The sequence below is a fragment of the Desmodus rotundus genome, chromosome 7 (assembly GCF_022682495.2).
Source record: "Desmodus rotundus isolate HL8 chromosome 7, HLdesRot8A.1, whole genome shotgun sequence".
Lineage (NCBI taxonomy): Eukaryota > Metazoa > Chordata > Mammalia > Chiroptera > Phyllostomidae > Desmodus > Desmodus rotundus.
This window is the reverse complement of record NC_071393.1, coordinates 16,195,533-16,220,521: the sequence shown is the minus strand read 5'-3', so window position 1 is coordinate 16,220,521 and position 24,989 is coordinate 16,195,533. Positions and strand designations below refer to the sequence as shown.

General features: G+C 49.8%; 2 protein-coding genes across 3 annotated transcripts in view; one reads left to right on the top strand and one right to left on the bottom strand.

Annotated features, from left to right (window-relative positions):
* ZNRF3 (zinc and ring finger 3) overlaps positions 1 to 16,232 on the top strand; it is a 173,338-nt gene extending 157,106 nt beyond the window's left edge. For both annotated transcript variants that reach the window (XM_045200657.3, XM_053927915.2), the window contains exons 3-9: positions 7,738 to 7,812; positions 8,255 to 8,386; positions 9,713 to 9,823; positions 10,716 to 10,883; positions 12,222 to 12,324; positions 13,028 to 14,770; positions 15,744 to 16,232. In XM_045200657.3, the coding sequence (XP_045056592.2) occupies positions 7,738 to 7,812; positions 8,255 to 8,386; positions 9,713 to 9,823; positions 10,716 to 10,883; positions 12,222 to 12,324; positions 13,028 to 14,770; positions 15,744 to 15,787 (2,376 nt within the window). In that variant the 3' untranslated portion in view covers positions 15,788 to 16,232. The remainder of the gene's footprint in view (positions 1 to 7,737; positions 7,813 to 8,254; positions 8,387 to 9,712; positions 9,824 to 10,715; positions 10,884 to 12,221; positions 12,325 to 13,027; positions 14,771 to 15,743) is intronic.
* Positions 16,233 to 19,979: 3,747 nt separating this feature from the next.
* Positions 19,980 to 21,838, bottom strand: C7H22orf31 (chromosome 7 C22orf31 homolog). The gene is made up of 2 exons (XM_045200704.2): positions 21,394 to 21,838; positions 19,980 to 20,475 (listed from the first exon to the last, which is right to left on the bottom strand). Exons 1-2 carry the CDS (start codon positions 21,718 to 21,720, stop codon positions 20,041 to 20,043), a joined length of 762 nt encoding a protein of 253 aa, XP_045056639.2. The 5' UTR covers positions 21,721 to 21,838; the 3' UTR covers positions 19,980 to 20,040.
* Positions 21,839 to 24,989: the final 3,151 nt, after the last annotated feature.

Genomic DNA, 24,989 nt, shown 5'->3' with positions numbered 1-24,989 from the left:
AGTTTAATGAACAAACATTTCTTGACCGCTTATCCTGTGCCAGGCCCTTTGCTGGATTCTGGGGATTCAGCAGGAAAGAAGTCTGACACTTTGGCTGCCCTGCAGTGAGGGAGGCACTGTAAGCAATCACAGGGTGATGTCATGAGCTGCAATGGTGGGGCACGCAGTCAGGCCACAGGCATTAGCTCCGCAGAGGGAATAAGACCTGAGCCAATGAGAGAAGAGGTAGCACTGTTGGTGTGGGAAGGATCAGGCATCGGAGAACTCACAGAAGCTCAGCCTGGTTAGACTGCGGGCTGGAGTATTGAGTTTGGGGGAAGCAGTGGGGGGTCCCTACATCTTCTCCTAAGAGTAGTGCAGAGTCATTCCAGGTGAGTGGTACTGGCCAGATCAGCGACTTGGAAAGGTCCCTCTGAGTCTGCAGGGAGACCATACTGGGAGGCTGGAGGGATAGGCTAGGGAACCCCTGAGGGAGGATGTGGCTGTGATCGAATGAAAAGTTTGGTGTCCTCGACGGGGTGGCAGCAGTGAAGGTGGGAAAATGGATGGATTTGGAAGATGGAATCAGCGAAACATGGTAAGCAGTTGAGTGTTGAGGTTAGGGCAAAGGGCTTTGGTTTGACTTAGCCCCTACCCCAGGAGGTAGGGGGAGGGACACTCCTGAGGAGGGAATCCAGGTTGTAAGGTAAGGATGGGGTGAAGGGTAGGCTCACTGCAAGACCCCAGGCATCCATATTAGCCTAAGCAAGAAATGACCCATAGATGTCTGGGACAGTGTCTTGTGCTCTGGGAATAGCCACAGAAAGAACTTGGCGACCCAAGATGAAGCAAAATGCTGATGCCAAGTACTGGGAACCAAGCCCTGGGACTCTGGTGCCATTTTGGATTCTCCACAGTCATGTTGGGTCACACGGTTATAGGCGTGTGTCAGAGCAGAGCCGCAAGGGAACTCTCGGTTGGATGAGAAGGAAGAGAGCTCTCGCGCACTCATCCTGCTCATTGCTCAGCAAGATCGCCCCCTGCAGCACAGCAGCAGTTGTGCTATCACAGACGCTTCTAGAAGGCCCTGGCTTGTGTCTTTCTTGGGGCACCTGGCACATAGTTGGCCCTCTTAAGTACTTGGTAGATTGAGCTGTATAATTGAGTGTTTTCATACCAATAACTGTCTCATCCAAATTGCGATGTGTGTTTTCTCTACACATCATTGTTTCCAGATCAAAACGCGGATCTCTGTCACATCTCTCAGCCTTCTACCTGTGATTTAGAAATAAGGGAGTGACGGGGGTGGGGGGGAACACTCCTCTTACGTTCGTGCGCCGTACACCCCAGGGCATTGGGCCCCAAAACATCTCCCACGAGAGTTGCTATAAAAAACATCTGTGCCCAAAAAAGATGTGGGTGCCAGGTTGAAAGAGCCTCTTAACATACTGATATGCTCAGTAAATGTCGGGGCTGACAACTCGAGAATATTCAGCATTTCTCAGAGAGCACTGGCCGAGAAAATCTGTCGCCCCCCCGATCGTACTTTGGGGACTGCTTCTGCAGAGACATGAGCTAAGTGGTCCCACGGTCATAATCTCTTCCTCATCTGCCCGTGGGACCAAACTCTCAGACTGTTCCTTGTGACTCCCCTGACCTCTGCAGAGAGGTCTGCCACCCGGCTGCTCGCGGCTGTGTGTCTCCCCAGGGCCTACACACACAGCGATGGGTTAATTACTACTGCTAAATAAATTCCTAAGTGGCACTACAAACAGAACTAAACCCTGCTCCCACCCCCGGTGTTCATTGCCTGAGTCTGGACAGTCCCAGGGCGGTCTGCTTTGTTAGGCTTTATGGGGCACACAGACTGGCCAGTAAGAGCTGCACCACCTGGCTCAGTTTAGACCCTGAGGGCAGGCCAGCCTGGCACCCGGGTGAGGCATTCACATGCAAGAGGTCTGTGCCCTTTGACTCAGCAGGACCTCTTGTGGCTGTTTTTTAAGTATCATTTTGATATGCGAGTATATACATACATATGTGTTTTATTCCTGCTGATGTATGGGTTTTTAAAAAATGGAAGGATATACACCACACTGTTATGTTATAAAACTGGGACATAAGGGGATAATGGGTGACTTATTTTTTGCTTTTAATTTCAGAATCACAGTAAGTCCTCACTTAACTTCATTAGAAGGGTCTTGGAAACTGCACCTTTAAGCGAAACAGGTAACAGTCAATTGGACCACAGGCTAATTGATATAAACAAGTTAAATTCCTATGGCATGTTTCTGGTTGCAAAAACACCATCCAACTTCTAAATAAAGACCCAAAACATTTCTAATATTAAACATCAAAATAAGTGTGATTTACACATACACTTAAGAAAGATGAATAAAAACAAGAAGAGAATTACTCCAGTTCAGGTTTGCAGGTGGCCAGACCCCTGCTCAGGGTGCAAGGTAGGAACGCTCCCTGGACAGGACAGCTTCCACTGCAGGACACACTCACACACACTCACTCACTCACTCAGATGGAGATGTTGCAGGCACAGCGGTTTACCTCACGTGCGCATCTTTGGGAAGTATGTGCACGTGGGGGAAATTGGAGTCTCCAGAGAAAACTCACACAGAATGGGGAGAACATGCAGACTCCGCACAGACAGCGGCCCCAGCCGGGAATCTCATCAACGCTAGAACAGAACAGTTTTATTCAAGGTCTTGCTATATTAAAATTTTCACATCAAGAACATACTACTTCTTATAAGCAGCAGAAACTCTAAAGGTGGTCATATTTGGGGAGAAAATTGCATCAGAAAGTAGTAAACAGCAAAGGAGAGATTGAGAGCTCAGAAAGGGATCAGAGCTGTGCTGACTAAAGAGAAGCACCTGCCAGTCTTACGGGTGGGTTCGCACAAGAACTTGACCTTGAGGAATCAGTAAGATAGGTATGATCAACTCGTAGTTCACTCCGGAGGGTCTTTCTGCATGTGAAGTATCGTGCACAGTTACTAACACACTGACTTCCTTCTCCTAGCCAGCTTACCAACAGGTCAGTTTACCCAGAATTTAAATCTCGTGATAAATTTTTCTCGTATGGTCTGTGCCATTGTATCTTGTCATTATTGCATATCATTGAGTTGTGTGGGTTTATAAGGAGGAGCATTAAAATCCTATGTGGATTTACATTAAGGTTCTTTTTTTTTTTTCAAAGATTTTATTTACTTATTTTTAGAGAGAGGGGAAGGGAGAGAAAGAAAGGGAGAGAAACAATGTGTGGTTGCCTCTCATGCAGCTCCAACTGGGGACCTGGCCTGCAACCCAGGCATGTGCCCTGACTGGGAATTGAACCAGCGACCCTTTGGTTCACAGGCCGGTGAACCAGTGGGTATAGCTCAACCCACTGAGCTATACCAGCCAGGGCTACCACATTAAGATTCGTAATAATCTCTATATTCTTTGGCCCGGGACCTCTATCCTAAGGAAATTGGAAGTGTAAACCAAGATTTATTTAATATAGCATTAATTATAATAAAAATCTGGAATAGCTCAAGTTTCAAAAACACTTGAGTAATGAAGGGATGTATCACAGCCTTAAAAATATTGACAAAGAATTTTTAATGACTTGTCGGAAGCTTATGGTAAATGCAAAAAAAACCCCCACAACCCAAAATACATAGTATTCAGTAGAGGCAAAAAAAAAAAAGGTCTTCTTGGAGCCCCCTATGTCAGAACTCTCTGTGAGAGGCTGAAGACTTGGCTTCATATTGGCTCTGACACTCCAGCTTCCTTGTTTACCCCATGGCCAGGAGTTCGGGACAGAGGAGTTTTTAGTTATCTTTTGGGTTATTTCCCATTAAGGTTGTGTTTTGTCCAAGTTTTCTTATAATAAAGATTAGGCACCTGGGGGCACCACACCCAGTGCCTGACAAATAAACAGATAAACAACAGGTGAGAATGGAGTCTGCCCAGGGCCTCTGGGGGGGGGAGTAAACATGGGGTGGGACCAAGCCCCAAACCAGTGTGAGTATACCGAGAGTGCCAGATCTCTTCTTGATTGCAATTCCTGAATTTGACTGAGACTAAAGCAGTCTCTAGACTGTTTTCCCATCCACAAGGTAAGAAGAGGAATATTCTCATCAGAATGCTCCATTCACATCTAGAAATTCAAGAATCATATTGATAGAAGTGCTTCCTTAGGGGAAAACCACATCCACATTCAGGGAGCAATAACCCAGAAGTATGGTCCCAGGCAGGCCTTCTTTCATCTAGCATAAACAGTGACTGAACAACCATAGGAGTCTTGCGTTGCATTTAAGTGCCATCCACAGTAGGACCCTGTCTTCTAAGGCTTGAAATTGTGTACTTTGCAAACTGTAAGTGTGCAGGTGTTTGCACTTTTGATACTTGTTCCAAAGGCTGTGGGCATTGTCTAGCCTTGGGTCTTGCAGGCCTGGAAAGGTAAATAAAGAAGCATGGGGCCTTTTATTCCACATTCGGCTGCTGGGCTTCTGGTCACCTGCTGGCTGGTGCCAACCTGTCCTGACCTGATCAAAGCAGCAGAGGTAAAAGGGAAAAAAAGCAGAGGTGATGAAGGATGTGAAAATACCTGTGTGGGTGGGGTCGAGGGGAAGAGCATACAGAGGTCAGTAAGGCCTTGGCCTTTGGCTGCTTCTGGGAGGACTTGCGAGGCACTCCCCGTTTTTGGCTGCTCACCCCCTTCTCATGCTCTTCTTTCCATTCCCTTCTGTATGCGGTCCACAGGTAACTGCGCTCTGCTCCTGTGGCCCAGTTCACCAGTGCCCTTCATCCAGGCTGCATCTTCCCCTTCTTTCTTTGAAACAGCCTTATCTTAAGAAATTTGGACATAAAGATAGTGTTTCTGGCGATCAAAAGACTGGTAATCTCCCAGCTGTGGTTAAGATTGGTTTTCAAATAGTCTGGCCCAAGCTCAGCTAGGTAAAATAGTGAACGGTCTGAGATACAAAGATTAACTTAAGGAAAGATTAGCTTAAGGAATATGTGTCATCAGTCAAACTGAAAACGTGTGGCGAGGTGGAAAGTGTGACCAAGTAGTGTTCTGTATTTTTTAATTGGCTTTGGGAATAGTATAATAAATGTGTCCTTTTCTAAGTATAGATTATTTGTGGCCTACTTTAAATCCTAAGCCAGGCACGTTCCTGATAGGATCCTGCTCAGTCCTGGTATATGCAGGAAATGCAGCCTTATTTTAACAGCAGCTTACGTTAAAGATATTATTTAAAGTTAAGTCGAGTGTGAGAATTATCATTTTCTCAAACTAAATATTTGTGCTTGGATCTTGTGCATGAGCCTGGTGTTTCTCAAGTCAGGCTGTAAATGGGATTTAAGCACCTGCCATCTGCACTGGAGAAGCCAGGAGACTGGCCAATCTTCTAGATTTTGTTAAAAATGTCTTTTTAAAGTGCCTGCCCTGAATGGGTCATGCCTCACCTCCAGACCCCTGAAGCTTCCACCTTCTTGTGGAGCAGGGAGACCTGAAACCCACGTGGCCAAAGGCATTGCATTTCCCAGTCTTGCAGGCTTTCATCCCAGGGCCATTAGACTCCCCAGGTGCACTGCATCAAAGCAGGAGGTGCTGGGCTCTTCCGATCAAGATGCTTCTGAAGGCACATTCCCCCCAGGTGCTGTTTGATGTACTTGATTGTGGAGTGAGCCAAATAAAGGAGTGAGAGGTCCTGTTTATTACCTCCTTTCAGTGCTGTTCCTCAAGGCACTTCTACATCTTGGGAGAATGTGAAGGGTTGGGACACCACCCGAGCAGAAGACATAGGCACCTACTTTACTGCTAACTCTGGGGTCCTGGAGCTGTCAGCCTCAGGCAAAGGAGTCTGCCCCTAAAGAGCTTCAGGGAGCAGAGTGATGCCACTGCGCCACCACATCCTCTCCTGCTGGACGCAAGTGATAGGGCAACTCCTGCTCTCCCCCTGGCTCTGGATAGACAGTCAGTTGAGTCTCCAAGACTGGAATTAGAAGGGGCTCTGGTCTCAATGACATAGGCTCAATCCTTTTACAGGTGGGGAAACTGAGGCTGAAGCTGAAAAAAATTCTGTGACTGGCCCACTGTGGGCAGCTTTTCAGTGGCAGAGCCAGGATTGGCTCCTTAAGGGCCACTCCTGGTGGCAGCATGGTGGTAATGAAATGGGGTGGGATATACAAGGAGCAGAGGAGATTTTAAATACATTGACTCACAAATCAACAAAGAGTCTCCAGTGGAACTAGGATAGCTTCTGCAGCACAGCAGCTGGGTGCTGGAGCTTGTTAAGTCGCAGAGGACTTTGCAGTGTTCCCAGGACTTCACTGTCCTGCTTGTTTGGTACAAAACTCAGGGAATGAGCTTGTAAAATCTGTGGGATAAGACTGCCCTCTAGTGGGCTGCTGAAGCTACTGCTCTGATAATATGCTCATCCATTTCAGTGTCACTTTCTTACACTACATCCATATAAAGTGATTTTTTTTTTAATTTATTGATTTTAGAGAGATGGGGGATGGAAGAAGTGGAAGAGAGAGAAAGAAACATCAATCTGTTTTTCCACTGATTTATGCATTCATTAGTTGATTCTTGTGTGTGCCCTGAGAGCAATACTGTAACCAACTAAGCTACCTAGCCAGGGCCTAGAATGTTTGTTCTTACAGAAAGAATTCCAATGATATTCTTTCTCATGCACCCTGGCCCTAGACACTAGCTTAACCTCTGAGCACTAGCCATCATTTGCCCACCTGGTAGGAGGTTTTGGTTTTTGGTGGGTTTTTTCCCCTTCATGTTAGAGGTTGTCTTACCTCCCTAACAAGATTCAGGTCCCTAAAAGTAAGGGTTATGTCTTATGTCTTTTTCTCCTATGGTTTCTTCCCCACTATCCACTTAGCTGGACATAAAATTAGAAGGTTTATTGGGATGGAAAGGAATCCTTCCTTACCCCGCCCCAAGAATCTCACCACTTAGCTGTTTCTGAAACATTCTAATCTCATCTCTCTGATCAATAGTTTCCCAAGTGGTTGAATCATCAGAAGCCCTCAGAAAACTTTCAGAACTCAGTTTCCTGGGCCTTCCTCCAGCCCTGCTGAATCAGTCTCTGTGGTTTGGGCCAGAAAATCTGCTTTACAAACTTCCCAAGTGGTTTTTGATGTTCAGCCAGGTTTGGCAGCCAACTGCTCTAAATCCCCATTTACAATTATTTCTCGTAGCTTTCCCCTCTGACAGCATCTCCAACGGTCTTCAGCCTGTGTGCTGTTAACATTGACCATTTTGAGATTCCTGCAGAAATGTTCAGTGTGCTATTCTCACTGCAGTGCTGGGTGACATGGGAAGAGAAAAGGACCACAAGAGAAGGACCAAAGGCATTTGCTTTGGTTGCCAGTGGTTCTGTGTTCACAGCAGAAAATACTGAAACGAGTACCTTTATGCTGACTGGGCAGGTTGTTGGTTTGTGGTTTATTTTTAATGTTTAGGTTGTGAAGAGAGACAAAGGTTAATTGAGTACCCAGTTATTTATCTTCACCTGTGCTAACTCATCTGGTTCTCAGGAGAACCCGGAGGTAGGTGGCATTGCCCCTTTTTGTGCAGATGGGAAAGTTGAGGCTTAGGAAAATTAGTAACTTGGCCCAAAGCCACATAAGTTGGTGACTGTAAGATTCTACATTCACATATAGGTCTGGTTTCCAAGGCCAGCTTTGGAAAGGTAAGAGGTCCAGAGTGCCAACCCGCTCTTCTTCATTCTGCCAGGCCAAGCGAGCAGTGCAGCGGGGAGCCACCGCAGTCATCTTCGATGTGTCTGAAAACCCGGAAGCTATCGACCAGGTAAATTCCTCCGGCCACGCCAACGCTACCTTCTCCTTGAAGCACAGCCTTCCGTCAGCTGGGCTGGTCCCAGCCGTGTCGCCCTCATCTCAGGGCCTTTGCACTTGTCTGCTGACCTTAGATATCCACATTTGGGCAGCATAGTCCAAGTCAAGACTATTGAGAGGGGTTAAGAGCCAGGAAAGGTGGGGTTTGGGGAACATTTCCAAAGACGCTTCTGGGCCCTCAACCTGCCTGTCCATCCTAAAACAAGCAAAATCAGCCTTGCTTAATCCAAGGCTCCTCAGCCTTGGCCGTTCTGGGAGCCCCGAGTCTGTGATGCTTGAGGAGTTTGGTGATGTCCAAAGGGTATTTAGTATTCTTTTCCTCCAGCCTTTCATTTTCCTCTCCTGCTTCTTAAAGTAAGCACATCTCCTAACCAGGAGCGTCTCTTCTTCTTTAGCTAAACCAGGGCTCGGAAGACCCGCTCAAGAGGCCGGTGGTGTATGTGAAGGGCGCAGACGCCATCAAGCTGATGAACATCGTCAACAAGCAGAAAGTGGCTCGAGCAAGGATCCAGCACCGTCCCCCTCGAGTGAGCCTCCACCCAGCCGGCCACGGCCCGCACCTTCCCGGATGCTGCCTGGGCCTTTTTTCCCTTTGGGCTTTGGGCTTTGGTTCCTGTCTTCTTCTGATCAAATGCTGATCCTGTAGGTGCAGGTCAGATAACTGGCTGGAGACCAGGGAGAGGTTTCATCCATATTCCTTTAGCGGGGATTTGAAAAGGCCTACCAGAAGTAGATGATCCGCGCCAGGATCTCTCTGGTCTCTTCCACCTGGTGTTCCTTCTTGGGAACCTCTTTTTCTCTTCTGCCCCATCTCTCTCTGAAAGCCTAACTGAGGAGGATTAAAGGGAAGGAATGCCCAGCACTGGGTTTCTCCTGTCTCCTCCTCCCATGGTGCCTAGAATAGAGGAAAAAGCCAATACTTCTTCTTGTAGGGTCAACTGCATTGTTAAAACCTCCTAACTGATATTTGATTCGGGAAAAGTTAGCTTTCAACTGAAGTTCATGACTTCTAGGCGGGTAATGAATAGTGTGTTTCAGGCTTTTCTTAAGTGGGTTGAAGGGACACTGCTGACTATTAACTCTTGTCAGGTGTCTTCTGCCCAAAGCTCAGGCCAAAGATTCAAGGAACCTGGGACCGGTGCCCCGTATAGGGTGTGTTTCCTCCCCACAAATACTGGGATATTCACACCTAGGACGATTCTTTCAGCAGTCAATTAGCAAAACTCTTCCTATTGGCTACAGGCATGGCCTAGACAGGTGCCTTCAAGGTCTTAGGAGGCAGAGAGCCATGGGGAGAAGGTAAGAAGTAAAACTAGAGGGAGTTTGCAGAAGAACCGACATGCTGGCTTATTTTTAAAGGAAAAAAAAGAACACTTTGGTAAATATGGCTCATTATAGTGAAAGCTGATATTTGTGGAAGCAGCGTACAATTTTCTGAGTTGTTATAAACCATTAATTATATGGTTAGTAATCACTGTTCCCTCAAAACATGACACTCATTCTTTTGTCCCAAAAATGTGATATTTGTGTTTATTTGGAAAGGCCTCTCCTACTGGTAATAGTGAACTTTGCCCTGTTCCACAGGGAGCTAGACTTTCTGAACTGAGTTCTCTCAGCTGTTCGGAGACCTGGCTAAGACCGCTGCAGGCTTCCCCCAGGCCACACTGGAGGGTGCTCCCTGGGCCTGAACAGCGCACAGTGTGCGTGTTAGCAGAACCCCAGGTGTTTCCTGCAGACGAGGGGGAGTGCACCCCAGCTGCCCCATCCTTATCCTAGCCTCGGCCAACACAGCCCGTGCGCCGACCCCTAGGCTGCAGTGAGCTGTGACTCACCGTGTCTATGTTCTGTTCCAGCAACCCACGGAATACTTTGACATGGGGATTTTCCTGGCTTTCTTTGTCGTGGTCTCCTTGGTCTGCCTCATCCTCCTTGTCAAAATCAAGCTGAAACAGCGACGCAGTCAGGTAACACCTCAGAGCAGCCTGTGAACGCTGATGCCAGCTGCCTTGGCGTTGGTGGAAATCAGGGCTGTGCCCAGCCACCTAGAAACAGCAAAGATGGAGAAAAACTAGAACAAAGCTTGTAGCGCTGTGACTTTCTTCTCTGTTCTAAAAGGTCTAGTCCTACAAAGGCTGAACCTTGAGGGTATCGCCAGCCAGGTGTTTTTCCAAAGAAATGCTTAAATGTTAATATGGAACCCCGGAGCCCTGGTCTGGGGACCAGCAGCATCAGTATCCCCTGGGAGCTTGGTGGAAATGCAGAATCTCAGGGCCCGCCCCAGGCCTGCTGAATCTAAATCTACATCTTCCAGAGATTTGAGGGTGGGGGGTAAAGAAAGGATAAGTGGGAATCTCGACTCTAAAGTGGGTAGCAGGGGGTATCTCGGGAGAGCAGTGGTGGACCTTGGCGGGCAGTCTGTCGAGAGGAGAATCGCCAAGTTCTTAGAAGGGTTGAGTGGCCATCACCAGTGAAACGGGCTGGCTTTTGTCCAGCACACCTGATCTGCCAAGTGCTGAGCCCTCATGCACATGCTCTCGTTTGCCCTCAGAACTTTCTTCAGGGTAAAGAGGAGAAACCCTTGGAATAGAGCAGAGTCTTGCAGAGGTGGCCAAGTGATTGAAGTAGACCCCTGCTGGTCCTGCCACTTGGGAAAAGCCTGGGTTGGTGTCATGGACCCTCAGGGCACATCTCCGCTGTGGCAGTCTGAGTGTTTAGTGATTTCCCAAAAGTCTGTTCTGGCCTGATAGAGACCAATGTTTATTTGCCTGTCCTGATTTATCAAGTGCGTGGCCCTGGGGGTGACTGCCACTGTTAGTGTGTGCCAGACCCTAACATGGACCACGCTCTGCCATGCAGAATTCCATGAACAGGCTGGCTGTGCAGGCTCTGGAGAAGATGGAGACCAGAAAGTTCAACTCCAAGAACAAGGGGCGCCGCGAGGGGAGCTGTGGGGCCCTGGACACGCTCAGCAGCAGCTCCACGTCCGACTGTGCCATCTGCCTTGAGAAGTACATGGACGGAGAGGTAACAGCAGAGGCTGGGCCCATCCTGGGAGGGAATGAGGTAGGCAGGTCGGCAGAGGAACACAGGACTTAGAAGGCACGGCTCCATGTCCTTCCCCCACAGCTGTTCAGGAGCAGAAGGGCTTGGAAGGACCAAGCCCTGTGCATTAAGGAGACCCCCTTAGGTCTCAAGGGGGTGGCCCGAGACACTCTCACTGCTATTTGCCTCTGCAAGGGGGTGGCCACAATACAGAGACACTCTCTGGAGAAACCAGCTAAATGTAGGTGATTTTGGAAGCTGAACAGAAATATGTGGGAGGCCAGAAAATGTCTGGTTTTGAGAACATTCTCACATGTTGACTTAATTTTAGAATTGCTCTTCTGAAGAGTCGGAGACCTGACTTGATACAAACGTCTCCTAGAAAGCTGGGTGGGACATTTGGTGTTTTTACTTATAAAGAATCAAGGGATGTGATATCCCCTTCTATCCTTCTAGCTTTTTGTTCTGAAAATTTCAAATCTTCAGAAAAATTCTGAGAGTCAGACAATGAATCTCGTGTCACCCACCTAGAATCACCCATTGTTAACGTTCTGCCATGTTTGCTTAACTCCTTCTAGACAGAGGCACGGGCACCTGCACATCTGGGGAGTGACCCACTTCAGAATTAGTTTCAGACATGTGACACCCCTTTAATGAAAGTATTCCATTGCCATGTAGACTGTTGCATGAAAAAAGTTTTTGCACAGGTGTTTGCGTTAATAGGGTCTTGTGTGGTCTCTAAGTGCAGGCTCCTGGGCTCTAATCCTGGCCCCGGTGGGCTCTGCCTTCGTGATCTTGGGCAGATGACTTCATTTTCTATGCCTGTGCTTGTGACATGGGCCCAAGACTGACCTGCATGACAGGTGACCACAGGTTTGCATGAGAAAAATACAGTTAGAACTCTTGCCAAGGTCAGTCTCAGCGGTAGTTATTGTTTGAATATTACTGTATTGAGCTGGTCAGAGAATAGAAAAACAAAGTAAAATTAGCAGATTTGGAGGGTGCTTGAGGTGCGGCATGAGTGTGCCATCCTCCAGCGACAAGAAAGGAGCCTGCTTCTCTGTGCTTCCTCTCCTAACATTGAGGGCCATGGGTGGGCTGGCCAATGGCCTGCTTCCTTCTCCCCAGAGCCCGTGCGTGGACTCTGACCCCGGGGAATGGAGCCCACCTGCAGCTAGAGGTGGAAGAGGTTGGGAGGATGCCTCCGGGCACTGGCATGGTGAGCAGGGCTCCGCAGGAAGAAGCGTATATGGGGCTGAAGGCAGAGCTGCCCCTGCCCGGCCCCTCCCTTCAGGCCGCGTGTCTTCCCTCCCTTCCCAGGAGCTGCGGGTTATCCCCTGTGCTCACCGCTTTCACAGGAAGTGCGTTGACCCCTGGCTGCTGCAGCACCATACCTGCCCCCACTGTCGGCACAACATCATAGGTAATCATCACGCCCCTGTTGTTGCTGAGGAGTCACTGTCCCCGCCAAGTGCCTAGCAAGAGCGTAACCTGCATCGCCATCTAGACTTCGAGGTGTGGGCGCTCAGGTTTTGGAGGTCACCAGGCCTCCAAACTCTTAGGAGAGCCAGTCGTGAAGAACTGCCCTGAGTTTGAGTTCTAGCTTTCACTTGAACCAGCGTCCTGGCCTGGCCAATCCTTAGGCCCACAGCCCCTGTGAAGGGGAAGACAGTAGCGAAGCTGGCCTAGGCCCAGGCCCAGGACTAGGGAGCTGTTCCTGGGCCACCGGAATGGTACCTGAGGGGCAGGGCTGTGATGCTGCTCCGGCGCTGCTGCGGTGTTGGATGGGGGGCTGGAATGTGGGGTGCTCTCCGATAGCTCTGTTTCCATGAGGGCAGTGCCTTTCATCTTGGTAACCCTGTTCTCTGCAAACTCCTGTGGTGCCTTTGTCAGGCAGAGCAGCAGGGATGTGGGAGATGAGCCCTGACAGGAGTGACCACCTTTCAGACAGAGAAGCAGGTCAGCCTCTGCCAGCACAGCCGAGTTCGGGGACAGTGTGGAGCAGGGCAGGGTCACGAGCCTAGGCAGCCTGCTGCTTCAGTCGTTGCCCTGATTTATCTGTCTGTCTGGTCCTTGGCACCCATACGCTCAGCCCTGCTGACTTTGTCTCCTCTGCCTCCCCCCAGAACAAAAGGGGAACCCGGGCGCCGTGTGCGTGGAGACCAGCAACCTCGCACGCAGCCGGCAGCAGAGGGTGATCCTGCCGGTGCACTACCCCGGCCGCGTGCACAGGACCAGCGCCGTCCCAGCCTACCCTACGAGGACAAGCATGGACTCCCACGGGAACCCCGTCACCCTGCTGACCGTGGACCGGCATGGGGAGCAGAGCCTCTATTCACCACAGACCCCCACCTACATCCGAGGCTACCCACCCCTCCACCAGGACCACACCCTGGCCCCTCACCGCTGTGGCCTGGAGCACCGGGCCTACTCACCAGCCCACCCTTTCCGCAGGCCCAAGTTCAGTGGCCGCAGCTTCTCCAAGGCAGCTTGCTTCTCCCAGTATGAGACCATGTACCAACACTACTACTTCCAGGGCCTTAGCTACCCCGAGCAGGAGGGTCAGGCCCCACCCAGCCTCGTTCCCAGGGGCCCGGCCCGTGCCTTTCCCCCAAGTGGCAGTAGCAGCCTGCTCTTCCCCACCACGGTGCACATGGCCCCACCCTCCCACCTGGAGAGCGGCAGCACGTCCAGCTTCAGCTGCTACCATGGCCACCGCTCTGTGTGCAGTGGCTACCTGGCAGACTGCCCGGGCAGCGACAGCAGCAGCAGCAGCAGCAGCTCCGGCCAGTGCCACTGCTCTTCCAGCGACTCGGTGGTGGACTGCACTGAGGTCAGCAACCAGGGCGTGTACGGGAGCTGCTCCACCTTCCGCAGCTCCCTCAGCAGCGACTATGACCCCTTCATCTACCGCAGCCGGAGCCCCTGTCGCACCAGTGACGTGGGGGGCTCAGGCCGGGGGCCTGTTGTGCACCTCGAGGGCTCCCCACCACCCGAGGAGCTCCCAGCAGCCCACAGTCAAGGTGTTGGGCGGGGAGAGCCTTGGCCTGGCCCTGCCTCTTCCTCGGGGGACCAGCTGTCTACCTGCAGCCTGGAGATGAACTACAGCAGCAACTCCTCCCTGGAGCACAGGGGGCCCAACAGCTCTACCTCAGAAGTGGGGCTCGAGGTTTCTGGGGCCGCCCCAGACCTCAGGAGGACCTGGAAGGGGGGCCACGAGGGGCCATCATGTGCCTGCTGCTGTGAGCCCCAGCCCTCCGCACTGGAGCCCAGCGTGGGAGCGGCCCGGGGCAGCACCTTGTTCCTGGGCCCTCCACTCTGTGAGGGCTGTGGCACTGCGGGCGTGGAGTCCCTGCCAGGGAGCTCCCAGGGCCTGTACAGCCTTCACCCAGACCGTTTGCCCAGGACAGATGGGGTGAAATATGAGGGCCTGCCCTGCTGCTTCTATGAAGAGAAGCAGGTGGCCCATGGCGGCAGAGGGAGCAGCGGCTGCTACACTGAGGACTGCTCAGTGAGCGTGCAGTACACGCTTGCCCAGGAGCCCCCGCCCAGCTGCCACCCTGGGACCCGGGACTTGAGCCAGCGCATCCCCATCATTCCGGAGGATGTGGACTGTGACTTGGGCCTGCCCTCGGATTGCCAAGGGACCCATGGCCTCAGCCCCTGGGGTGGGACGCTGGGCCCTGATGCCCTAGAGCTCCACAGGGGCCTGGGAGGAGCCCAGGAAGAAGAGCGGGTCCTGCGCTGCCAGCCCAGGGCACCACTGCCGCCTGGCTGCCCTCGGGAGGAGGCAGGGCCTGCTGGGGCTAGCTTCCACGGTGCCTCCCAGGACACTCAGGAGTCCAGCGTCACAGCCACTGAGGCTGCAGGTGAGAGCAGGTGACAGTAGGGCAGAGTCTGGATCCTCTTCTCTCCCCACAGTCATTTTCTAAGAGACTCCCTCTGTGCCATTGACTTTAAATACCACCTGTACCTGATGACTTCCAATGTCGTTCCCCAGCTCACCCCTTCCTCTGAGTTCCAGACCCATTGTGCCCCTGGCTTCCATGGTCCCCCCTCAGATGTCACGCACCCCAGCCTGTCATGTCTACAGCTGCCCTCTCAGGCTCCTCCCTCTGCTCCCTCCTTCTCCAAGGCTCCCCGCTCAGTAGCCCGGGCCCCATCTGTCCTTGAGCTCTCCCTGCCCCTCACACTTGTGTCCTGGGCTTCTCAACCTGTCTGAGAATTGTCCAGAAATTTGAATTCCTGGAAAAATGAAACTTAGGAAAAGACACACCTAATCCAAGCCCAGAATTCTCGTTATTAGGTTCAGCAGACACCATCAGATTGCTGTGAAGTTTCTAAACATTGTCGCTGTGATAAACGGCGCAGCCCAGCACCTCTGGGCAGCACTGCGAGGAATCCCACCTCCAGTGCGTACCCCGTACTGACCTCCTCCCACCCCCGCCTCTGTGCCCTCAGTGCGGCTCATTTCCGCTCCCCAGGGCGAAGGCAGTAGCCTGACGGGTCTCCTCTCCCCTGCTCTTCCCAGTGCCTGATGCACAGCTGCACGTTGTGTTTTCAAGCCACCTAAGGGCTTCTAGAAGGTTCTCTAGGTCCAGATGAGGGAGGCTGGCTCTCCAGGAGGCACCCGTGCTCTGAGCACAGAATGAGGAGCTCTGCTTAAGCCTTTTACCATATGTACAGTTTGTCCAGTGCTGTGGCCTGTCACTTCCTGAGAGCCTGCCACATGCTGCCACATGGGGATGGGTACCCAGGTCCCTAGTCTGGTCCCTGTGCATTGTCCCCAAAGCCTGTGGTGCTGTGCCGGCTCCTCCCTGATGATTGTTCTCTCTCTCCCAGGACAGAGATCGCGGCCAGCAGCCAGCGGGGGCACAGGAGCCTGAGCCCAGAAAGAACTCTATGTGGAAACGGGAACTGTACAGAGACTCCAAACTCTGACTTCCTTCAGAAAAAAGAAAAAAAAAATTTTTTTAGCTTTGACAAACACACAGAAGTGGTAATAAAGAGAGCCCTCCTTCTCAACCCAAAATGTGAGCCCCCTGTGGCAACCCCCCATCCCATTAACAAACCAACAGACAAAATTCTCTGAGTCTTTGCCTTTTTTGATAACATGTTATTCTTCTGTTTTGTAAAGTGTGTGCTTGGGGTTCCGAGGTGTGTGGGATTGAGTTGTCGGCTTTGTTTTTTAAGATATTATATGTAAATGTAAAAAGTTATTTAAATATCTATTTTAAAGAACCCTAACCACCAACTTTTGCTGAAAAAAATCACTGCTGCATGAATGGAACCACATCATGTGTAGACACTGTTGTCTCCCTGGAGGGGGCTCAGGCCTTTGAAAAAGCTCAGGGCTACACCTGCCTTAGAAAATGAACCAGAAACTTGAAGTAACGCTAGTCGATATGGGTACAGACTCTGAGGAACAATGCAATGCTTTCTCTTTCTCATGGCAAATCCCAACGTACAAAATTTCAGGTCTTCTCAGAAGCCGTGCTTCTCCAGCCTGCACCTGTGGGCAGCTGATGGACACAGCTAGGAATAGGGTAGAAGGTCTACAGCCCTGGGGAGCTGGGGACAAGCCATTGCTTCAGAAGTCCCTGGGTGACAGGGACACTTCTGCCCAGTGTCCTCAGTCTGTTCCCTGGAATCGTCCTAAGGTAAAGGAGAGGGTTCACAGTCATGATCTTGGGCTTCCTGCCACAGGCTGCAGAAGTGGTTCGATGGGGTATATGTGGACAGACCCCCAGGAGGAATGTAGTCTGCAGCTGTGGTGTTTGAAGGGACTGGGGGCCAAGGGCGCTGCTGCACCCTTGAGCTGCCTTCCTGGGGGGACATGGCCAGGACCCATCAGGTCGTCACCAAGCTCCGTTTGAACGATACACTTCCCATCCCATTTCCCACGGAAGCACTGCTTCAGGGTTATTCAGTGCTGTGCTCACAGCTGAAGTCGCTCATCGCACCTGCACGTGTCTACTACCCTTTCTACCTAATGCACTATTATGTATTGGTTCTCCGTGAGACAGAGAGAGAAAGAGACTATCAGATAGTTTAGACCCAAAGGGCAAGTTTTTGTATATGTTTCCAGCCTTTGGTGGGTTTTTTGTTTGTTTGCTTTTTGTTTTTTGTTTTGTTTTTTTTGAGAGGGAGAGTTTAAAAACCCAAACCATTTTTTTTAAAGATGTTCCATTATAAAAGGGAGAATCTATTTAAAGGTATTTCAGATCAGGGATTGTCATCCTTTCTGTCCAATGTATTTCTTGTTCTTAAAGAAGAAACTAGTCACATTAGCCCCTTGTTTACTAACTCTTCTGGTCATTTTTGTCTATTCAGATAACGTGGTGCCACCTGAAAAGCTCCTGTTTGTGAAATAGGAGCCCGGGGAAACCGGCCCCTGTAGGTGGCGAAATAGAGACCACCCTGGGTTGCCAGGAGACTGTAATCACTCTTCTCCAATAAGGCTCTAGGGTAGTCAGCCCAGGGTCCAGACCAGAACATTGTGAATGAGAAGCTCACTGTATCGGAATCCTTTTTTCTTAAAAACCGCAGCCTATGATGAGGAAATTGACTGAATTCTAGCCAGGAATTGACAGAAGGAAATTCCAGTGTCAGATGATTGAGCCATTTGCCATTTAGGAACTCACCCACTTGCCATTTGGTGAGATTTGTCCTCCAGCCTCTGAGGTGCAGTCCCTGGGGGGTTGCTCCCCAAGCCTGTGCCCAGCACACCTGTTGGCGAGGGTGTGAGAAGCGCCTAAGCTGTTGACATGCGATCTGGGCTGCCTTTATTTCTCGGACCAGATCTAACCAGCAGCTGCTAAGGACAACAGCTTGCATTACTAGTTTTGGGGAAGGGGGGTCGGGGGTACGGCTTTTAACATGAACTGCAAAAAGCAGCTTCTCGTTGTTGAGGGTTTTTTTATTGTTGTTTGTGGTTTTGTTTGTTTTTAATACCTTTGATTGCATATTACCTTCCTTGCCTGAAACCATTCCCCTAACGTTAGCCCTAGCTGGAAAACCACTCCTCAGCAGCCTTAAGTAATGAATAGATGAGTAGAGAATGTGGCTTCGACTGGGCTTATTGAAGTGAATGTGTCCAATTTTCACTTGAAAGAGCAATAACTACAGATGGCAAAAGAAGCACATTTTAATATTGGTAGTTTACAGGGTGGTAGCAACAGAAAAATGGAAATTCAAAACTTTAACGGTCAGCCACTGTCTTTAATTTGTGGTTGACTTATCAGGCGGGGAGGTCACCAGAATACAGTAAGCAACTCTACTATCGCCTCCCCACTGAAATCAAAAGGAACAGCTTCTGTGGAGTTGTAAGACTGCAAGGATGATAAGTCCCTTTTTTAGGGACCTCTCAGTGCTCTGTGGGGCTTATACAGCTGTGGAAACTGGGAGCATCACATTTTCCATGGAGAATCCCCACCCCCCGCCAGGGGAGGACTGTTGGGTGTGGTTCACGGCCTAGCCCTGGCGCGGGACAGCCAAGCAAACTAAAGAGTGCTCGAACCAGTTCAAATGGGGGGGTTGGGACTTCTTCCAACCAGGTACCTCCTTGGAGACACAGCCCCGGGACGCTGGCTTTAACTCGGTCTCTTCCCCCGACCCCTCCTCTACACCCAAGCCCTTTTCTAAAGCCCCATCTGGCGTCCCACCGCCCAGACGCTCCCTTTTGTGCTGCTAGTTTCTACTCAAGTTCATGCAGGACGAATGCTTTGCAAATGAGGCCTAAAAAATAATTACTAATCAAGAGTATTATTTTTTAAGCAGAACTGCCTTTTTCTATTCTTTATATAAACTATTGTGTGGGTCTAACAAGGCACTATTTTAAAATGTTTTTTAAATTTTTCTCCCAGAGCACTTAAAAGATATTTTGTAAAGACTTTGCTGTAAAGATTTTGTAAGAAAATGGTCTAAGGGCTCCTTCTCCAACATTACCATTTTTTAAAAAATGTTTTAAAGGCTAGAAGACAACTTATGTATATTCTGTATATGTATAGCAGCACATTTCATTTATGGAAATATGTTCTCAGAATATTTATTTACTAATATATTTATCTTAAGCCATGTCTTATGTTGAAAGTGTGACATTGTTGGAATAATCATTGAGAATGACTAACATGAGGCCCTGTAAATACATGATAATTGCACACAGATTTTACATTTTTGCCGACCAAAAAAAAAAATGATTTAAAACAAGTTGTAGTCTTCTATGGTTTTGTAACAAATTGTACAAATGACTGTAAAAAAAAATACAGTTTTATCAAGTACGTGTTGTATGTCATCATTACCCTGTTTGGTGTTTGGTAAAGGGCTACGCACTCCGCAGAGGGGGGCTTCGCGCGAAGCAGCACCTTCCAACTTCAGCTCGCTCGTGGGAGCCTCTATGGAATTTCCTCTCGGGGTGACAGGGAGTCCATGGTATGGGGAACTTAGATGGCCTCATGAGAGAGCATCTGATAGACAGTGTGTGGGATTATGCCCTTGAGGTGATGATAGTTTTTCTGCTCAGCCTTGTGTATAGGGAGGGAAATGGCAATCAACCCTAGCAGTCTGCCTTCTAAAAATTGGGAACAGCCTTGACTGGTGTGGCTCAGTGAGTTGAGTGTTATCTGGAAAACCGAAAGGTCGCCGGTTCGATGCCCACTCAGGGCACATGTCAAGGTTATGGGTTTGGTCCCTGGTTGGGGCAGGTTTGAGAGGCAACTGGTCAATGTTTCTCTTGCACAAAGATGTTTATCCACCCTCTCTTTCTCCTTCCCTTCCCCTCTTCTAAAATAAATAAATAAAATCTTTTTTAAATGATAATAAAAATTGAGAACATAGGCTGGATGTAAGCCATCAGCTTTATCTGCTAGGACTTTTACTACCTGGAGGACTGAGAGACCCTCAAACCGAAGGGAAAGGGACTTGGGGGTGGGGAATGCCCCAGGTATCTAGCCATGGAGATTAGCTGCTCGGGAGAGTGGAGGGGGATCTCCCTCAGTCTGAAATGAATCTTGTACTCACCTTTTCCCGGGAGGGCAGTTACTAATCAGTAAAGCACTCTGAGATAACACGGAAGCTGCAAAGTGGTGTTTATTTTCTAGACATCTAGCAGAGAATATCCTAACCCTGTGAGTTCCTGTTTCTAGTTCTCCCGCTTTAACTTGGGCCATTTCTTGGGCACAGGCTCCTGGTCGACCTCCAGCCTCGTCCTGCCTGGCGTTGGGTCCTGAGCACCTTCAGGGACGGCGGCCTGGCTGCACAGAGCCTCCCAGAGCTTTTGTTTGATGGCCTTGCCCAGCTCCAAGCTGTACCTCTTGGGGGTCCCTGAAGGATTCCGCAGCATCGGCTCAACCACAGCATGGTACAGAGCCTGGTAACCCTCTGTGGGGAGGCCGTGGATGGTTAACATGTCCGAAAACTGCTGTCTCTTTCTGGCTTCAGGAAGCAGCGCCGGGCCCTTCCAGGCTGCTGTCCCGATGTCCCTGCATAGTGCTTGGGTGGCAGCCACATGTTCAGCATATCTGTGCTCAAGATCTTGGCTGACTGTTACTTTTTTCTCCTTTGAACTTTCTTTACTCTAGCCAGGAAGAAAGCAGAGAAGTCAAAGCTAAAACTTGAGAAGGGAGCTCAGAATAATTATCTGGGATTTGTGTCCCAGAGTCTTGGTTTCGGCCACAACCAACATTTGTCTAGCGTGTGCTAGTTTACTGAATTCCTTTATGTGCACCACTGCGTGCGTTCCCCATAACCCTGCAAGGTCAGCGGGAGACAGCTTTAAAGGCAAGGAAACTGGAATCAGTTTGCCCAAGGCCACACAGCTAGAAAGTTAATAACCACAGTTGTCATCTATTGAATGCCACACAGGATCCTAAGCATTTCGTCTGTGCCAGGCTCTGTTCAAAAGCCCTTTGCATGTATTTACTCATTTAATCCACATGAAACCTTATGAAGGAAGGGCTGTTATCCCCTATTTTATAAATGACAAAAAAAACCAGGGCAGAAAAAGGCTAAGCCCACCATTGTCCTTAATTATAGTCAAAGCTGGGATTTGAACCCGACATCCTAGCTCCAGGGTGCATGCTGAGCTCTGCTGGCCACTGTGAGTAGGAGGAGCTGGCCGCAGACCGGGCCTCCGGATGCCAGTTTCTCCACGTGGAAGTTCACATCACCTCTGCTGTTCCAATGTGCGTGCCTGCGTGCTCAAACCTTACCCTGGCCTTCCCCATCCTTATTTCCCCTCAGGTCAAGTTCCTTTCATCTGTGTTTATGAAAGCCACTTCATCCTCCTGTAGGACTAGGCAGGGTATAAGTAACGTGCCCCAAGATCTGGTGCTCTCTCCACAGTATCCTGATGCCGCCCCCACCCCCACTCCCCACAATGCTGTCTTTAGGATTTCTTTCACTTCCTACAAAACTCTCAAGCGTTACATGTTCTCTAGCTGACACTTCCCTCTTCCCACCCATCACATTTACTCCACCACCAGCCATCATGTACCTCGGTGCTCCCTGCGGGCCTCCTGCGCCTGGGTGAGCCCAGCTGCTGCCCCACGAGCTGCTTGCTCCCGGAACTGATGGAGTTTCTTATCCCGCCCCGCCGAGTGGCTTTTACTGCTGAGTCGTCCTTGGGCCTTAATCTCTTTGAGGGTTTTGCTTCTCCAGACTTGCCTCGTACAGAATAGCATTTATCTCTCGGTTGTCGTCTGAGCACCAGCTTAACCAGGGAGAGTGAGCTGGCAAGGAATGGGTTCTTCACCACTTCCCAAGAGGAGGTGGTACCCGGCGCTGGGGCCTTGATGCTCTGCTTCGCACATGCTCCGGCCATCCAGATGTTGGTGAGAACTGGCAAGTCCACATAGCAGTCCTGAAGCCTGCTGTTCAGGGAGATAGACTGTCGCAGTCCATAGGTGGGGATGCTGGGGTCTCGCCTCACATAGATCGGATGCTAGAATTATAAGGAGGGGGAAAGGAACAACAACAACAACAAAAAAGACTAGTTCTCAAGCAGAGACCAGATGGTCTAGTTTGGAGGCACAGTACTAACATCTTTTTAGAGACCATTTCTTCCACACCCATCTCAAATCTCCCTACACATCCTCTGCCCTGCTCACCAAAGCCTTTTCTACCAAGGCCACAATGATATTGGTCCAGAGCTGGAGGGTCAGGGAGCTTTACAAGGAATCAAAGACAATTCCTGTCTGCTGGACAGCTCAGTGGACCCATGGCGGGAGAAGGACGGGAGATCGGATCTCTCAGGATTGCTGGAGGAGCCGCAGTCACTCCTCAGCCACGCTGCCTCACGGGAACCACGGCAGATGACACCCTGCCGACCCCCGCCCCCGAGCCCCGAGTACGCCTTCTAGCCTTCTAACCGGACTGCCGTGAGCCAAGAAAAGCTGCTAAACAGGAAAATACACTCTGGGGTCCGTCAAGGCAACAGCACAACGTAAATGACGCTGGCCTGCATTTCCTGGGAGCAGCCAAGAACAGGAGAACAATCTGGACATATCGGAATCACATCTTTACGGAGACCTGGCCTTCTAAGAAATGCTATCGATGAAACGTGAAATCACCTTACCATAGTTCGGTTGCCTTAAATTTTATTTTAGCTAGCTTAGTAGGGGGAAGAAATACGTATTTTCTTTTCCTTTTCTCTCTCTCTCTCTCTCTCTCTCTGTCTTTTTTTGTTTTGTTTTAATATTTCTAGTCACCTACCTTTCTCTGCCTCAGTCACATATGGGCAGTTTTGAAGCATTATCTCTAGTATTTGTGATGTCACTTTGTTTTGTGATGTGGGTGTAGGTAGGTGTTACATCATTGAATTTTGTAGTTAAATTATGCTGGAAGAAGTTCTATTTTGTTGTGTTTACAGCCTCAAAAACTTTTGAAGTCATTCTTTCCCCCAAAATGGCTTGGGTGGATTTTGAAGTTCCTGCCATTCTTAAGAAGTATGCTTTGCATGCCACACAGTCCAATATGCAGACCAGCTTTGTGGATACAGGTAGTGAGATGCGTTCTTAACACGTGCGAAAGTGCCCTTCTTCGTGCACATAAAGAGGTTACTGTTAAATGCTCAGACTGGCTGCCAAGGTTAGGGACCAGAAATGAAAGAACACGTTCCTGCAGCCCTGGGCACCTCTCCCTTCGTGTCTCCCCCCGCCCCCCCCCACCCCACCCCGAGACTACATGCTTTCTGGAATGTGGTTTTATTTTACATCCCATGGCAAATGCAGTAATTAGAGCTGTTAGCAGTGTCAAGGGCTTGAAACAAGAACAAAGACACCTCTTCCTGGGAACTCTTGGGCAATGCCTAGCTCCTTATCAGGTGCTTGTCCTGTTGGTGGTTTTGATTTTTCATACACAAAATGCCAAAGGAGGCTCCCTCCCGAGGGGGAGGAGAGCGACACGATGGAAAAGCCGAGTGTGAGTCTGGCAGGTGTTCCTGGAACCGCATGTGTTGCCTGTTTGATTTTTTCGAGTGTTGTCCCTGGAGTGAGTCAAAGTCTGCAGGCAGACTGCACCGCAGGCCGTGGTGGAACCACCTCCAGGCCGACGGCATCTGGACCCACAGATGCTTGGGAGGACAATGGGGCTCATTCAGCAGTGAGCCCTGGCCTCACCTCCACAGAGGTGGGTCAGTTTCAGAGCAGGGCGTTGGAAAGGGTTTGTCTTCGGGAAGGTTTGCAAACGTCTGGAGACTGGGTAAGCAAGCATCCTTTCAAGCCGGTGAATCCCAGAGAGGTGGCATTAGGCTCTTGGGCTACTGTCTCCCTTTACTCTGCATGGAGGGGAGAGAAGAGAAAAGTCGGGGCAAGAAAGGCATCCTGGGAATAGCTCTTCTGTTTCCCTGCTCGCCTTCCTCCTGCCGAGTTGGCCTTCCCAAACATCTTGCTTCCAGGCACTCATCTGGTATATCTTTCCTAGGCCTTTCACTCAGTGACCAAGTGACATTGCCCCAGCTCTGAGAAACACTCTAAATCTCCTTCTCCTGTTCACATGGGCGGGGGCTGATACATATGCTTCAAATTACATCAAATTGTGTCTTCTGTCCCATCAATTGACTGTTCCCCAACAAGACACCATCACGTTTTTTAGAGCTAACCCAGTGTGATTTGGCCTGTGCTATTTCTCCAATGTCAGGAAAATCTGTATTTATTGAGTGCTTATTATAGGCCAAGCACTGTTTTAGACAATTTACAAGCATCATCTCATGAAATGACACCAACAGTCTTAATGAGTTTGGATACTGTTGCCATCCCTACCCTACAGATGAAGAAATGGAGGCATAAGTTGCTCAAGAACTACGCCCCAAAGCTAGTAACCAACAAAGGCTGGATGCGGTCCAGGTGCACACCACCCCACCCGTGTTCTTACTGCGTTCTTCCCCAGCTATCACTGTGATGTTCTGCCTCTCATCTTGTCAGCCCATCCACACACTACACCTGGGCCCAGTTCTAGTCCTTGCCTTGTCATGAGACTTCCTCTGGACTCAGGAGTTAGTCTGCCTGAGTTGACATCCCAGATCCATCTCTCGGTTGGTAAGTGAATTCACATCTCTGAACCTTATTTTCCTCATCTGAGAAATGGAGACAGTAAGAGTGCCTACTCCGGGGTCACTGGGAAGATGAAATGGGGCGATGCCTATGAAGCCCTCGGCATGGCTCTTGGTGCATAATAAGCACTCAATAAATAATATTCTTATTAACATCATTAATATTGTGGTCTGTTCACCCATCTGACTCTTTCTTGAGCCCCTGTTGCCCATGGTCTGAGTGACATAACCCTGCATGTGACGCGGACTTCATCTCAGGTCCTTCACGCACACCCATCGGGCCCAGGAGGCCAAGCGATGAGCTTCTTGAATGATTCTGATCTGACTTGAGTATCTCAACATTTCTTTCCTATGGTCCATCGTCACTCAGCCTTTGTCAGATCCAGCAACTTCACAGAAGTGGTACATTTACAGGAAGTACATGACCCCCGGTGTGGGAGTGGTTCGGAACATCCCACGCTTCATTAGTCAGAAAGGGAAGCAGGACCTGAGGATACCCTGAGGAAAGTGACTAGTCTTTAACAGAGGCTGTTCCGTCAAAG

What these genes read in the sequence shown, in the direction of transcription:
- C7H22orf31 (XM_045200704.2), bottom strand. Translation starts at nt 21,720, where the DNA reads ATGGCCGGAGCATGTGCGAAGCAGAGCATCAAGGCCCCAGCGCCGGGT. An exon ending in GGCCCGCAGGGAGCACCGAG is followed by an intron (nt 20,476 to 21,393) that starts GTACATGATGGC and finishes CTTCCTGGCTAG; the next exon opens with AGTAAAGAAAGTTCAAAGGA.